Source organism: Dromiciops gliroides, chromosome 6 (assembly GCF_019393635.1).
Source record: "Dromiciops gliroides isolate mDroGli1 chromosome 6, mDroGli1.pri, whole genome shotgun sequence".
Lineage (NCBI taxonomy): Eukaryota > Metazoa > Chordata > Mammalia > Microbiotheria > Microbiotheriidae > Dromiciops > Dromiciops gliroides.
Window position 1 is genome coordinate 72273484 of NC_057866.1, and position 15307 is coordinate 72288790.

At 36.1% G+C, this 15307-nt stretch overlaps 1 protein-coding gene across 1 annotated transcript in view; it reads left to right on the top strand.

The window, feature by feature from the left end:
* ADGRA3 (adhesion G protein-coupled receptor A3) overlaps nucleotides 1-15307 on the top strand; it is a 132642-nt gene that overhangs the window by 68452 nt on the left and 48883 nt on the right. The window contains exons 9-10 of the mRNA XM_043972774.1: nucleotides 3374-3575; nucleotides 7834-7989. Of these exons, the coding sequence (XP_043828709.1) occupies nucleotides 3374-3575; nucleotides 7834-7989 (358 nt within the window). The remainder of the gene's footprint in view (nucleotides 1-3373; nucleotides 3576-7833; nucleotides 7990-15307) is intronic.

Genomic DNA, 15307 nt, shown 5'->3' on the forward strand with positions numbered 1-15307 from the left:
GCTGTTTTTTGTCTTTGAATGAAGTTCATTTTTTTTTGCATGGTATTCAAGGCCATCCACAACCTGATTTCTAGCCATATGTTGTACTATTTATGCTTCAGGCAAATTAGATGGTTTGCTGTCCCCAGCCGTACTCCACATTTTTCTACTAATGTGGCTTTGTTCACCAAATATTTTGTTTATTTATAGTTTATGGAATAAAATGAGCATTTCTAGAACATAGTTTATTAAAAAAAAGAAGATTGCACACAGAACTGCAAATCTGTTATGTATAACTTTTACTATTACTTTTAAATATGTGATAGGTATCATGTAAATTTCTTTATACTTTAGAGCATTAACATTTATAATGTACTATTGTACACAGTGTTAATGATAATTACTGTATATATCTGATAATGAAGTAGTGTACTGTTTCCTTGCCAAGGCAAAGCCCCCTCTCTACATGTTCATTTGATCCCATTTCCTTCTGACTTCTTCAGCATGTTTCCTTCTCAGTCATTGCTTCTGTTTCATCAATCGTCACCCTCTCTTTTTCTGATAATTCCTTCTCCTTTGCTTCAGCACTGCCCAGGTCTCCATCTCCTTCCTGTCCTTAAAAAGCTTTCTTCACTTGACCAAAACATCCCCTGGAAAAAGCTGTTTATACCTGTTGCCTCTATTTCCTTTGCTCCCACTCCTCCATCCTTTGTAGCCTTGCAGGCAATTACTGATGTGCTAATGAAACTTGTTTGTTATTCATAGCTTTTCCATCTAGCTTCTTGGCTCATTCTGAGCTATAGTGTTCTGACACTTCTTACCAGAACATTCCCTGCTTTTGTGGTCATCCTCTTCAGTCTTTGTCTTTTTCATATATAGATTGATTAATAAATTTCCCGTGCTTTCAGACTAGTCTCTTTAGACAACTTTTTTCCTTCTCATTAGAATTGATTCATTTTGGGTTTTCAGAATATGTGTTGGGGAAAAACATCAGGGGAGAAACCCAAACCGCGCTCAGGAATGAGGAAGAGTAGTTTATTAATGCGCGGGCCCAGAAGAGAGTAGCTCTCTGACAATCTGGGCCCTGAATGCATGTTCAAGCTGCAGTTATATACCTTTTAGTGCGGATACAGGTGGGTTTGACAGGTACATGGTGGTTACATTGTGGCAAGCTGCTCGCATATGGGGGAGCACATTTTGGTAAACAGAGGCATGTATGCTTTGGTGGAAGCAGTGGGTAACAGGAGAAAGGGGCATGCTCACTAGGGTGCAGGTGCCAAACTACAGGCTGGCGGATGGAACAACTTGTCCTCGTTTCAGTTTGGGGGCCTCAGTTTTATCCCCCATATTTTCCCATATGATATGAATTATGAGTTTCTCATTTTTTGTGGGTTGAATTTCTTTGTAGAATTGTAGAACATTGTATCCTACCTAAGCTTTCTTTGAATTACTCGATCTCAAAATTTAAAACCTCTTATCTTTTCACAATTCTGTCATGAATTCTTAGATGGAATGTAGGCTACTCCTACTCCATGGGTTCCATTTACTTCAGCAATCTTATTAGTCTCCTTGTTAGTTGAAATAAGATTTAGAATAGCAGCTTCCTTTCTCATTTGTCCATGCTTTTTAAGTATGTAGTTATCAATGTAAACCTGGAATTTACTACTTTTTCTGCTTTTGATTCCCCTTAAATGAGGAATAGTCTTGAACAATTTGAATTTGATTTTTCTTTGTAGATGAAAGACTTTCTCCTGAACTGTCTATATATTTTTTGTTTGAGGCTGATGTTCTAAAGTTAGAGTTGTTTTTTTATTTCTCTCCGAGGTCCTATTATTTTGACATGTAACTCACCCTACATTTCTAAGGATCCTCGGAAGTTTAGGTATTCAATCATTTTATTTTAACAAGATTTTGGGGGGGGACTCATGTCTTCAAATTCATTTTCCATGAGTGGAATTCTTCTAATGTTGCTGTCTTTTGATTCTGTTCTGACAAATGTTCTTTTATATGTTCAAGTTGTAAATCAGCATTTCTCATTTCTAGAGTAGCTGTTCTTTTGGAGAGGTTTTCTGTCAGATCTAAATTGTCTGCTTATCTGGCTTAAACTTTAAAAATTCTTCTTTGACAACTCTAATTTTTGGTATTCTGTCCATCCTTATTTATAAACTTGACTCTCTGTCTTGGATACAAAAAAGTACCATTCACAGACACTTAGCTGTAGCATGGAAAGGATAGTCAGTATAGTTCTGGTCTAGATAGATGCAGCTTTCTTTATGTGTGCAGAAATGTGCCTGGTCAGCAGGGGATATCGACGAGCATAGCATTCTGTGGGGCACCATCTCCTCATGGCTTGCCCTTTTCTGTCTTAAATGATGTGGGAACTTGTGTGAAAAGCTTGAACCCCATTACTCCAGACCAATCAATTTGTAGGGACAGCTTTTAGGGAAAAGCTAACTCAGTCTGTGTTGAAAGGATCCTAATTGATAGTATTCCCATCACACAAAGCAAGTTCAGACTCATTTCTAAATTATCTTTGTTAGTGCTGGTATTATTTGTCAGGTATTACCCCCTTTTCTAGTAAGGAGCAGAGTCTCTGTGAATTTGCCATCTTTTTCCTCTGACAAAGTCAATAGAACATTAGCATTTCACCTTCCCAGAATAAGAAGTTGTAGATATGTTGTCTAATTTAATTCGTGAAATATCTGTTAAATTGCTACTATGTGCAAGATGTTGTGCCAGGCAGTGATGACATAGATAGGCTATAGGCCCTGTTTTCATAGAAGTTACCGACTTGATCTCAGTTACATTGTTCCACACAAACCACAGGTTTGAACCCAGAACCTTCTCCATCCACCTCAGTGTGTTGCCTGTCATGATAATTATACATTCCACTTAATTTCATTCATTTCATTTTATTTTTTCTAGATGGTTATCTTAAATTTTCCTTTTGGCAGCAAACACGTTAGTAATTCTGTTGTAACAGGGGATGGTGGTATTACCTTTAGTGCCTGCTACTAGAAATTCTGTTGTAACAGGGGATGGTGGTGTTACCTTTAGTGCCTGCTACTTGGGAAGCTCAGGCTCATGGATTGCTTGAGCTCAGGAGTTCTCAGTTGCAGTAGGCTCAGTCTATTGGGTATCTGCCCTAAGTCCAGAACTGTTATGGTGAATCTCCAGATGGTGGGTGAGATGGGAGGCTGCTGAAGGGGAAGGGCAAACATATTAAAATAAGTATAACATGTAGCTTGGGAAAAGGGTAGCCAAAGTGACTTTTTTTTATCGTTCTCCTATTTAGTTCTAAAATGACTTTTATTTGTTGTCATCGTGCTTGATTTTCTTCATCTCTACCCTTGTTATGTAAATTTCTTGTAATCTTTTGCCCTCAAATCTCCAGGTGGCCTAGAACATTGGCAGGCATTACTGCCTACCTACTGTGTACTCGTAATACTCCCGGCAGTGGTATTTATCCTGGAAACCCGCAGGATGAGAGAAAAGCTTGGCGCAGATGTGACAGAGGGGGCTTTTGGGCAGAAGATGACTATTCCCGATGTCAGTATGCAAATGATGTCACCCGAGTTCTGTATATGTTTAATCAGGTAACTGATGTATTTTTCATTAAAGTATATGGAGAATTTTCATCTGATCTAAATAAAAAAGAATTTCTACCTCAAATGAGTATATGGTGGGGCAGCTAGGTGGCACAGTGGATAGAGCACTGGCCCTGGAGTCAGGAGTACCTGAGTTCAAATCCAGCCTCAGACACATAACACTTACTAGCTGTGTGACCCTGGGCAAGTCACTTAACCCCAATTGCCTCACTTAAAAAAAAAAAAAGGAGTAAATGGTACTTATAATCTAGCTTTATAACAATAATTTCAGTCAGACTTTTCTTCTCTCTGCTTTTCAGATGTAATATGCAGTAAACTTTAGCCTCCTTCCTGAAGTGCTTATCCTTCTTGCCTCTGCTCCTAGAATTCTTAGTTTCCTTTAAAGCTCAGCTCAAATGACACCTTGTGCCTGACTCTCCATGCCCAGCTGCCAGTTCCTCCTCTCCGAAATTACCTCGTGCTCGTTTTGTTTGTTTGTGCGTTACAGAGGTAACCATGCATACACTCATGTCATCCGGGAGACTGGGCGAGCTACAGAAGCTGTTTCCTCTGGCTTTGTTTGCACATCTTCTAAAGCAAGGTTTGGCATGTGGCAGATACTTAGTAAAGTTTCATTGATAGATGAAATTAATAATAATGAAATGCTGATATAAAAAAAGTTTGTTTCCCTTATGCCTGGGCCTCAATTACATTTTTGAATGAATTTCATCAATTTAGCTCAGGTTAGTGCTGCTGTTCATATATAAGTTGAACTCTCTAATGAGTGAAATCCCAAGGTCTTACATAATCCAATTTCTACAGTGGATGATAAATTTTCTGCCTAAAGGAACAACATTTTTTTTTATGCTGTATGAAAATTTTGAATCTCTAACTAAAATACTTTTCTTTTTCTGAAGTTAAATGTTTCTTAACCATTTAATTCGCAAATGTTCAAATGTAGTTACTACTCAGTAGATTCAACAGTTTTAAGATAAATATCATTTGAGTTGTGCATAGGTCTCTTTCCTGTGGACCTATTTTGAAAATATTTCAAGCTGCTGTGATACCTGTGAAACTCTTATCACACATTCATAAATAAAACCATGTGCGACATTTTATTCAGAATAGTAAGGAAAAGGTGATCTATTTTGCTCTTCAAGTTATTCATTGGGTTTGGATTATTTTTGCTCTATGACCTTGGGTGTTAACTTTTTGCAAAAAAAAAAAAATTTTAGTGTAGTGACATTGAGTGCAACAACTTTTGAAACAGAAGGTCTTCATGAGCTACAGTATTAGCATACTCATCCTTTTCTCTGAATTGTGGAGAAGACAATAGATATTGGTTTAGTTGTAAAACTACCAATTGTTGTTAGGGTTTTTTTTAATTTTGCAAGAATTCTTCCTCTCAAACTAGCTTCTAATCTAAACTTCCTTCCTTCCTTCCTTCCTTCCTTCCTTCCTTCCTTCCTTCCTTCCTTCCTTCCTTCCTTCCTTCCTTCCTTCCTTCCTTCCTTCCTCCCTTCCCTCTCTCCCTTCCTCCCTTCCTCCCTTCCTTTTCACTCAGGCAGGAAATCTTGAAGTCATCCTTGACTCCTCTTTCATCCCCTCTCCCCCATATTCAGCCATTTGATGAGTTATTTTTTTGAAATTGTTCTCAAATTCATCTTTTCTATTCCCACTGTTTCAGTACTTATTCAGGCCCTTGTCATCTTTCTTTTGGATTTTGCAATATGTTCTTAATTGATTTTTGTCTTCCTACTGAGCACAGATCATTCTTCATGGCACCTCCAAATTAATATTCCTAAAGTACTTCTTTGATTATGTCTCCATTGCTCAAAAGATAAAGTTAAATTCCTTAGTCTGACATTCAAGTCCTTACTCTATATTTCTAGCCTTTATTTCTTAAAAGATCCTTATACCCTAATGAAATAAAATTAATTAATTTATTATTCCACCCCTTCTTGCATATCTTTTAGTTTCTGATTTCTATGTCATTGCTCTTATCATTTCTATTTTTAATGCTGTCCTTCCCATCCCTGACGTCAGAAGATCCTATCTATCTTCAGGGCCCAACTCAAATGCCATACCCTTTATGAAGCCTTGTCATGGCCCCAGGAAAACATTCTACCAGAGAGACTTTCTTTCTAGATTACAAATCATTAGGGTATGATGTCTGTAGTTTGGATGATTCTCATCCAGTTCAGACCCTGAAAAGAGTTCATATTTAACTAAGACAGACTTGAAGCATTGCTCTTCTAAATGAGGTGAAGCGCCTGCCTAAGTAAATACAGATCCCTTTAAGACTGGCATGGGGTGTTCAGAAAATCCTAAAGAGAAGGTTTTTCTTGCCAACAAGTCTTCATCTATACAGCATGTTCTCAGGAAAGAAAAAAAACAAAACAATCCTACCTTTCGCTGCTGACTTGTGCACAATCTTTACCTTTCAATGCTGTCTTGTCTTCTCAACTATAGTCTATTTACTACACATACCTATGGGAGTATGCTGAAGCTAGCCGGAAGAGCCAATTGTTAAATTGCTTTGTGAGCATTTTTACTTAAGAAATCTAGTCTACAAGTTAGTGCTTTATTGTTAATTTGTTTAAATTTTGCTTGTCTGGGCTTAAGAAAGTGATGGAGAAAAATATTACTATTGTCACTTGGGTTTGTTGTTAAACATTTACCAACATGCCTTTGCATATCTGTCAGTTCTTTCATCTACCATGGTTTGATTTCCACCTGTGGTTTTTCTCATGTGGTCTTTCTATTCTGGTAAGAAGTTCCTTACTTCATTCCTGATTGCCATATTACCCCAACCACTTGCCCATTCTTGGCTCATGTTTCTTCTTCTTGACTGACAGTGTCCTGCTTGTCTCTTATTTGCCCAGCCAAGGCAGTTGCAGTATTTATTCTCCTAATAGATAGACTAACCTCACTCTTGAATATTCATCAGTGACACCTTTTGTTCCTGACCTAGCCTTCACTTTGCTAGAGGGAGAATTCCTTACCTCCTCTGTAGGACATGCTCTTGGTTAACTCTTCTATGAAACTCATATTCCCTCATTGTTAAAAGGGATTTTTTCTTTTCTAAAACCCTGTACATTTGGTTTGCATTGCTCATTATACTGCCTTATACTGCCTTGCTTCATTGTTCTTATGTGCTTGTAAACTCCTTGGTATCAAGGACTATTTATATTGTATGTATTTTATGCTTATGTAACACTAAGAACTATTCTTTACCAACAGGTAGGCTGAAGAATTTTCAAAAGAAAAATTTCAGTCTGTAAATGGTTATAGGAAAATATGCACCAAATCACTAATCATATGTGATATACAAATTAAAATAACTGAATTTTCATTTTGTACAGTATAATTAACAAAGATAACAAAAGATGAAATGGTATTAGATCGATTATTGGAAAACAGATGTGTTGATGATAACACACTGTTGATTGGGTTGTGAAGTGCTTGACTTTTCTAGATTTCAGTTTGGACCTGCTCATGAAAAATTAATATGCTATCTATGCCCTTTGACCGAATGATGCCATTTTGGGTAATATACCTTAAGAAAGTCAAAGATGGAAACTAAATGTCCAATACCTATTAAGATACTGATTCTTTGCGGTTCTAAACAGCTTGGAGGAAAAAAAAGTAAGTTACCATCAATTGGGAAATGTCTGGAAAAAAACCTTATGCTAAATTATATTAATAATAAATTATTATTTAATTAAAAATGACAGCTATGAGGAATTCAGAGAAACTGGGAAGATTTGTGTGAACTGATGCTGAAGAAAATAAGCAGAACTAATAGAGCAGTATGCTAAGTGCTTGTAAGGATGTACATGAAAAGAGAACTAAAGGGAAGTGAAATCCTGAGTAATTGAGAAACAAATGAAACTTTCCAGACATATTGTATATATCATATTGCTTTGTTGTATAGGATATTTTTTCTTAGTTCTTTTTATTTGTCCCAATGGAGGGTTCATTTTAGAGGAAGTTGAGAAATGACTATGATATAAAGGCAAAAGGCATCAATAAAACAGATTTTAAAGACAAACAGCTGTTTTTTATTGTCCAGAGGTTCAGGATTCTAACCTTATTTATCCTACAAGTATAAAGTTATTGATCATGGTGAGTAAATTATAAAGTATTTTCTTTTTAATGCCATTTTTAGAGCTGAAAGGCAAGAACTGAAATTGGTTTTAATACTGCAGTAGTATTTTTCTTATCATTGTTGAATAGTTAAATATATTATTTGCTTCTTATTTAGATGCCCTTCAATCTTACGAATGCTGTGGCTACAGCTAGGCAGCTTTTGGCTTATACTGTGGAGGCAGCAAATTTCTCTGACAAAATGGATGTTTTATTTGTGGCTGAAATGATCGAAAAATTTGGGAGATTCACCAAAGAGGAAAAATCAAAAGAGGTATTTTCCTAGTTTAACTATATAAAAATAGAAATTAGAAATATAGCACTTACAGTTTGAAAAGGATTTCACTTAGCTGTTAATTTTTTTCAAATCAATGTTGTATTAATTTTGAATATAAACAGGTAATAGGCTTTTAATTCCAAGATCTTACTTTTGAGGAAATGTCAAATCTATTGTATTGAACTGATTTTGAAAGTTATTTGACTCACCAACCAACAAAGTACCTTAGCATTATCATAGAAGAAGCCAAGAAACCAACATTAGTGCAGTCACACCACATACACAGAAACACGAGAGAACCAAGACTCATTTGTTCTCACAAGATTTCTGTCTTTAGTCAGTTGTTGTCTTCTTTGCTCTAATATAGGTTCTAGGAATTAAAAGTATATGGTACATTGCATAACATTGTAAAATACTTGAAAAAAGAAATCCTATTTGAGGAGGTTTTTGAAATTCTAATTCCAAGTCATGTTCCCATACAGACAGACGTAATTGAAGGAGTCTAGGTGGAACTTTGTTAATTTTGAAAGTATGTGATTTTAATGGGATCATTTTAATACCTATATGTAGTCATCAAAATAACATTTTGTGTTAAAACATAAGGTCCAGGGACAGACGTGGAGTTTACAAGTTACCTAACAGTAACAGGAGGATGTTTGTTTTCAGTCAATCCAAGAGTCTGATTTTGCTGGATCCCTAAAAACGGTACTTATGCTATATCCTATCAAGCTGAAATTCATTCATGCCATTTATAGATAGCTTCTGTTATTCAGCGAGCACAAGGTATCAATATTTTAAGGTGCTGAAAGATTTCATACAAATGGTTTGCAAATTAGGTATAATTATTCCTAGAACTTTAGAATTTTAGAGCTAGGATGAACTTAAAGGAATACTTAGAAGGTCTCAGTTTTATCATTATAGGAAACTTCTAGAGTGTAAAATTCTTTAACCAAGACAAATAGACAATCCACAAAGCCAAGCCCAAAGGAATTGTCCAAGAAATGGTGGTATAGAAAAGATTACAGGTAATGTATTGATTGTTTTAATAACATTGATCAATGTAGCTGGTAACCATTCAGAGATTAAATTCAACAGACATTAAGGACTTCACTTTTTTAGGGATAAATGAAGAGCTTAAGTACGATGTAGTCCTTGTCTTCATGGAAGTTATAGTCTAATAGTAGGATATATACATATAAGCACATAGTGTTTTATATACATATGTGTATATATATATATATATATATATATATATATATATGTATATACATACACACATATAATATTTGTGTTAATAGAAAAAATACTAGAGTTAGAGATTCTAGTTTTCAATATAACTTTTGCTTATTTTCACTATAGGATCAATTGGAGTTGTGGAGAGACATGAGGCAGGGAGACCAGTTCAGAGTGAATAATCTAGGCCATATATGATGAAGGCCTGAAGTATCTGTATAAGGGAGAAAGGGCCAGTTGTAAGAGATATTATGGAAGTGGAATCAGCAAAATTTGGCAACCAGTGGGATAAGGGCTGAATAAGGAGTTTAAGATAATGCCAAAATAATGAACACGAAAGACTGGGAAAATGGGGGTAACTTTAAGAGAATGGGAAAGTTTAAAAAAGGTGAGTGTTTAGAGAGAAAGATAATTGAGTTCTTTTTTAGATATATTGAATCTGAGATTTCTCTAGGATATCCAGTTTGAAATGCTCAATAGGAAATTGGTGAAAAGGAATTGAAACCTAAGGGAGTGACTAGAGCTAGATATGTAGTAGTATGTGTCATCTATATAGAACTAATTATTAAACCCATAGGAAAAGATAAGGACATCAAAAGAGAGTTGAGAGAGACATGAGTAGGGGATCTTAGAGTCTTGGGGAACTCAAACAATTAGGAAGTATAGGTATGATGAGCCAGCAAAAGAGTGATGTAATACTCTGTTTCCCAATAACTAGTTTCCTGTGCATTTAATAAAGGTCAGATTCACCATGTATCAAACTGACACTTCATATGAATAGGGTTTTAAGAGTAGGTAGTTTGGGGACAGAACCAGGATTGTAGAAAAAAGTCAGGGACACCTGAGTTCTCCACCAACTCCTTAAAACAACTTTAAATAATCCAATAATGGAATGGCAAACCCCACAAAAGGATAGAGGGAAATAATTTTCTCGTCCAAGATAACTTCAAAGGTCTGCAGGAAAGGTCTGTTTCAGTTGGGTGAAAGTGGAGCACAGTCCAATGCAGGCCATGCCCCAGCAAACCAGCAGTAGTAGGCCTTGGGGGTGGCTGAATCAGTGGCAGCACTGGCACTTTCCAAACCTCTCAGTCCACAGAAGGTTAAGGGGTCAAACAACTGGTCAGAAGTTGATTACAGGGGTCCTTTTGCAGGCACCAAGGGCAGGATTCTGTTGCATTGTCCATATTTGAATCTGGGTCATAGTCCTGGGTCGCAATTCCAAGGTGAGGAGGAGCACTAGCACACCAGAACTTGCAGCCACAGCGGAGCTAGGACTCTAGTCATAGTTTAAGGGTGGAAAAGAGTGTCTGTTGTCATTCACAGACCCAGAGCACAGGCCAGGAGAGTAGTAAACACACCTCTCCCTAGATCACACCACCTTGGAAGAGCTGAATATTTATATAGTCCTCAGAATTATCTCTGAAAACATCTGCACAAAACACCTGATGTGTTTTGTGTTATGAAAGCAGAATCCCACTTTAGCATGGAGTTAAAAAACAAGAAATAGGCTGGGAAAATGAGCAAACAGCAGGAAAATATCCTGATGATAGAAAGTTACTATCATGACAGGGAAGATTAAAACACACTCAGAAGAAGACTACAAAGTCAAAACTATATCCAAAGCCTCCAAGAAAAATATGAACTGGCCCAGGCCATGGAAGAGTTCAAAACGGGTTTTAAAAATCAAGTAAGAGAGGTAGAGAAAAAATTGGGAAGAGAAATAGAGAAAAGGAGTGATGGAAGAAAATCATGAAAGCACCAGGTTGGTAAAAGAGGCACAAAAAATACCAAAGAAAATGACACCTTAAGAAAGAGAATAGGACAAATGATAAAAGAGGTACAAAAATTCAAGAAAGAAAAGCATTCCTTGAAAAGCAGAATTGGTTAAATGGGAAAAGATATACAAAAATTGACTGAAGAAAAGAACTTAAGAAATAGAATTGGTCAAATGGAAAAGGTGGTACAGAAGACAAACATTCTTTAAAAATTAGAATTTGACAAGTAGAAGCTAATGTTTGGGGGTTTTTTGTTTTGTTTTTTTTGCAACAAACATTTATTTTTTCTAGTTACATGTAAGGGTAGTTTTCGACATTCATTTTCATAAGATCTAGAGTTCCAAATTTTTCTCCCTCCCTCCCTTTCCTCCCCCCTCCACATGACAGCAAGCAACCAATCTGGTATACGTTATATGTTCAATCCACAAGTGCTCTTTTTATCAGTTCGTATGGGAAGCTATTGTTTTTATGTGATTTCAAGAAATAATAAAACAAAATAAGAATGTGAAATATTTCATTGGGAAAACAACTAACCTGGAAAATAGATCCAAGAGAGTTACTTTAAGTATTATTGGACTACCTGATACCCAGGATCCAAAAATAGCCTAGACATCCCCTCTCAAGAAATTATCGGGGCAGCTAGGTGGCACAGTGGATAGAGCACCAGCCCTGGAGTCAGGAGTACCTGAGTTCAAATCTGGCCTCAGACACTTGACACTTACTAGCTGTGTGACCCTGTGCAAGTCACAACCCCAATTGCCTCACTAAAAAAAAAAAGAAGAAGAAGAAATTATCCAGAAAAGCTGCCCTGGTATTCTAGAAACAGAGGACGAGATAGAAATAGAAAAAATTCATTCATCACCTCCAGAAAGAGATGCCAAAATGAATAGCAAAATTCCAGAGTTCCTAGGTCAAGGAGAAACTATTACAAGCAGCCAGAAATAAACAGTTAAAATATCATGGAGCCGGGGCAGCTAGGTGGCGCAGTGGATAGAGCACCGGCCCTGGAGTCAGGAGTACCTGAGTTCAAATCCGGCCTCAGACACTTAACACTTAACTAGCTGTGTGACCCTGGGCAAGTCACTTAACCCCAATTGCCTCACTAAAAAAAAAAAAAATATCATGGAGCCACAGTCAGGATAACCAAAGATTTAGCAGCTTCTACACTAAAGGATCAGAATACTTGGAATATGATATTCCAAAGTGCAAAAGAGCTAGGATTACAACCAAGAATCACCTACACAGCAAAACTGAGTATAATCCTATGGGGGAAAATTGATATTTAATGATTTAATGATTTAATGATATAGTTGTTCAAGCATTCCTGATGAAAGGACCAGAGATGAATAGAAAATTTGGCTTTCAAATATAAGTCTCAAGAGAAGGATAAAAAAGTACTCTCATTGCAACTGGTTCGGAGAGGGAATAACATACACACTCAGTTATAGAAATCTATGTTAACCTTATAGGAAAATAGGAGGGGAAGGAGATGGGGGATAGATGGGAACTGATAGAAGGAAGGGGGAATGAGGAGAGGCAGTAGTCTGAAGGAAAACACTTTAAAAGATTGACAGGGCATAAGGAGAGAGAGTAGGATGATGAGGGGGTAGAATAGTGTGAAGGGAAATAGACAATTAGTAATCATAATCATGAAATTTTTTTTCAGCAAGTTTCTTGGATAAAAGCCTCATTTCTCAAATATAAAGAGAAATTAGACAAATTTATAAAAATTAAGAGGCATTTGACAAATAGTCTAAGGATATGAACATGTAGTTTTCAGGTGAAATAATCAAAGCTATCTATAGTCATAAAAATACTACAAATCACCTTTGAATGCAAATTAAACCAAGTGGGAGGTACCAACCCACACTTACAAAATTAACCAATATGACAGAAAAGGAAAATGACTCATGTTGGAGGGGAAATAGTAAAATTAAGATACTAATGTACTATTGGTGGAGTTGTGAACTGGTCCAACCATTCTGGAGAGCAATATGGAACTATGCCCAAAGGGTTATAAAACCATTTATGCCCTTTGACTCAGCAATACCACTACTAGTTCTGTATCCTAAAGAGAGAAAAAAAAAACCCTCCAAAATACTAAAAGGAAAAGGACCTATATGTACAAAAATATTTATATCAGCTCTTTTAGTAGTGGCAAAGAAGTTGAAATTGAGGGGATGCCCATTAATGGAGGGAAGGATGAACAACTTATGGTATGTGATTGTGATGGAATACTGTTATGCTATAAGAAATCACTAGCAGGATGCTCTCAGAAAAAACTGGAAAGATGTTTTACATGAACTGATGTAAAGTGAAATAGGCAGAACCAGAACATTATATACAGTCACAGCAATATTGTATGATGATCAACTATGAACGACTTGACTATTCTCAGCAGTACAATGATCCAAGATAATTCTGAAGGATTTATATGAAAAAAATGCTATCCTTCTCCAGAGAAAGAACTGATGGAATCTGAATACAGATTGTATATATTTTTTAATTTGCTTTCTTCATTTTGTTATTTTTCAAATCTGTTTTCTTTCACAACATGGCTAACTTGGAAATATGTTTTGCATGACTGCACATGTAATCTATATCAAATTTCTTGCCTTCCCAATGAGGGGTGCAGGGAGAGAGGGAATTTGGAATTCAAATTTTAAAAACGAATTTTAAAAAAAGTTTTTACGTGTAGTTGGGAAAAATAAAATATTGAATTAAAAAATTTAATTTAAAAAATTGGTAGTTGTATACACAGACAGAAAAGAGAATAGTTCATTACATAACTGGTGAAACAGGTCTACAGGAGGCTATGTGATTAGAATAGTGTGGTCTGGTTCGATTAAAGGTAATAAACATGGCTATAGTGCAGATTTCTAGAATTTTAATCTTGACCTTGTTTCTTGTCTCTCTTCACTTCTTGCTGGCAACAAGAGCATTTTCCTTCTGACACTGTTCCAACCTAACTTTTCTTCCATTTTGGTGACCCAGGAATAAGACAGTTCCTTGGCTAGATTTTGATCCTCTGCTGGGCCAGATCTCTGCTATTTGGCTCAGTAGAAGGAAGTATTGCTCTGGCCTTGTAAATTGTCCTGGATCTTCCTCTGACCTTATTTTGAGCCAAGTAGAAGAATCCTGTTTCCTTCTTGCTCTTTCTCTATCTCACCCTCTCCCTCTAGGCCCACACAGGTATCAGTTTAATTCATTGTAATCCTCTTTAGAGGAATAATTATGTGCTTCTTATTTTCAGAATTATTCTCAATCATAAAAGAGTCATTTTTGTTCATTGTGACTGTTGTTGAGTAAATAGATTAACCTAATTCATCTTTTAATATTTAGTATTCTCTTAATTTTAAAGGGGTTATTTTTATCAGTGTGTATATTATTGAATAAGTAGGTTAATTTAATACTTGATTTGTATGTTAGTTAATGAGTTATTATTTTTCATGTAGTCTGTGTGCTAATAGTTCCAACTAAATACTTCTTAAGCAAAAATGAGTAATTATTTTGCAGGCTTTTTCTGACAAAGGCCTAAAGTTTGTAAGAGTGCTCATAGAATGTCCAACAGCTAATGGAAGTTGGGGGTTTTCCCTATTTTAACAGGCTGTTTGACAATGGATCGGTGAAAACTTTTTATAGAGAAAGTACCAGGTGCCACTAACAATGTTTTCAACATTTTCAGACACACAAGGCAGAAACAGCTTTAATTCAAAACACATTTAAATGCTTGCTATATGCAAGGTGCATTTGTATGTGGGAATACACAACTAAAAATGAAATAGCACTTTACCTCAAGGAGCTTATATTCTGTGGTGGGATACAATGAAAATACAGATTAATATGGTAGGTAAAGGACAACTCTTGGTACAGTGGTGCCTGGAAAATAGTAAGCACTTAATAAATGGTTGTTGATTGAGACAGGTATCAAAGAGTTCTAGGAATAATTGGGGAATGAGAGAGTACTTATTGCTAGGTACATGAAGAATTCTGTATGCTTGAGCCGATCTTTAAAAGAAGGTAAGAACTGTGAAGGGGTAATGCCTTCCTTACTAGTATGGGGAATGGTAATAAAGGAGTAATAAATGGTAATAGGAGATGGCATGTTTTAATTAGAGAAGCAGTCAAGTTTGGATACCATGTCAGAGGGTATCTGTTTATATAAAAAGGGGAATGATGTAAAATAAGGCTGGAGAGGTAGATTGTAGCTAGATTGTAGAGGGCTTTAATTGCCAAGCTAAGGTATTTAAAGCTAATCTTAGGGGTCATAAGAGTTCTTGGAGATGTTAGAATATATTAAACATATT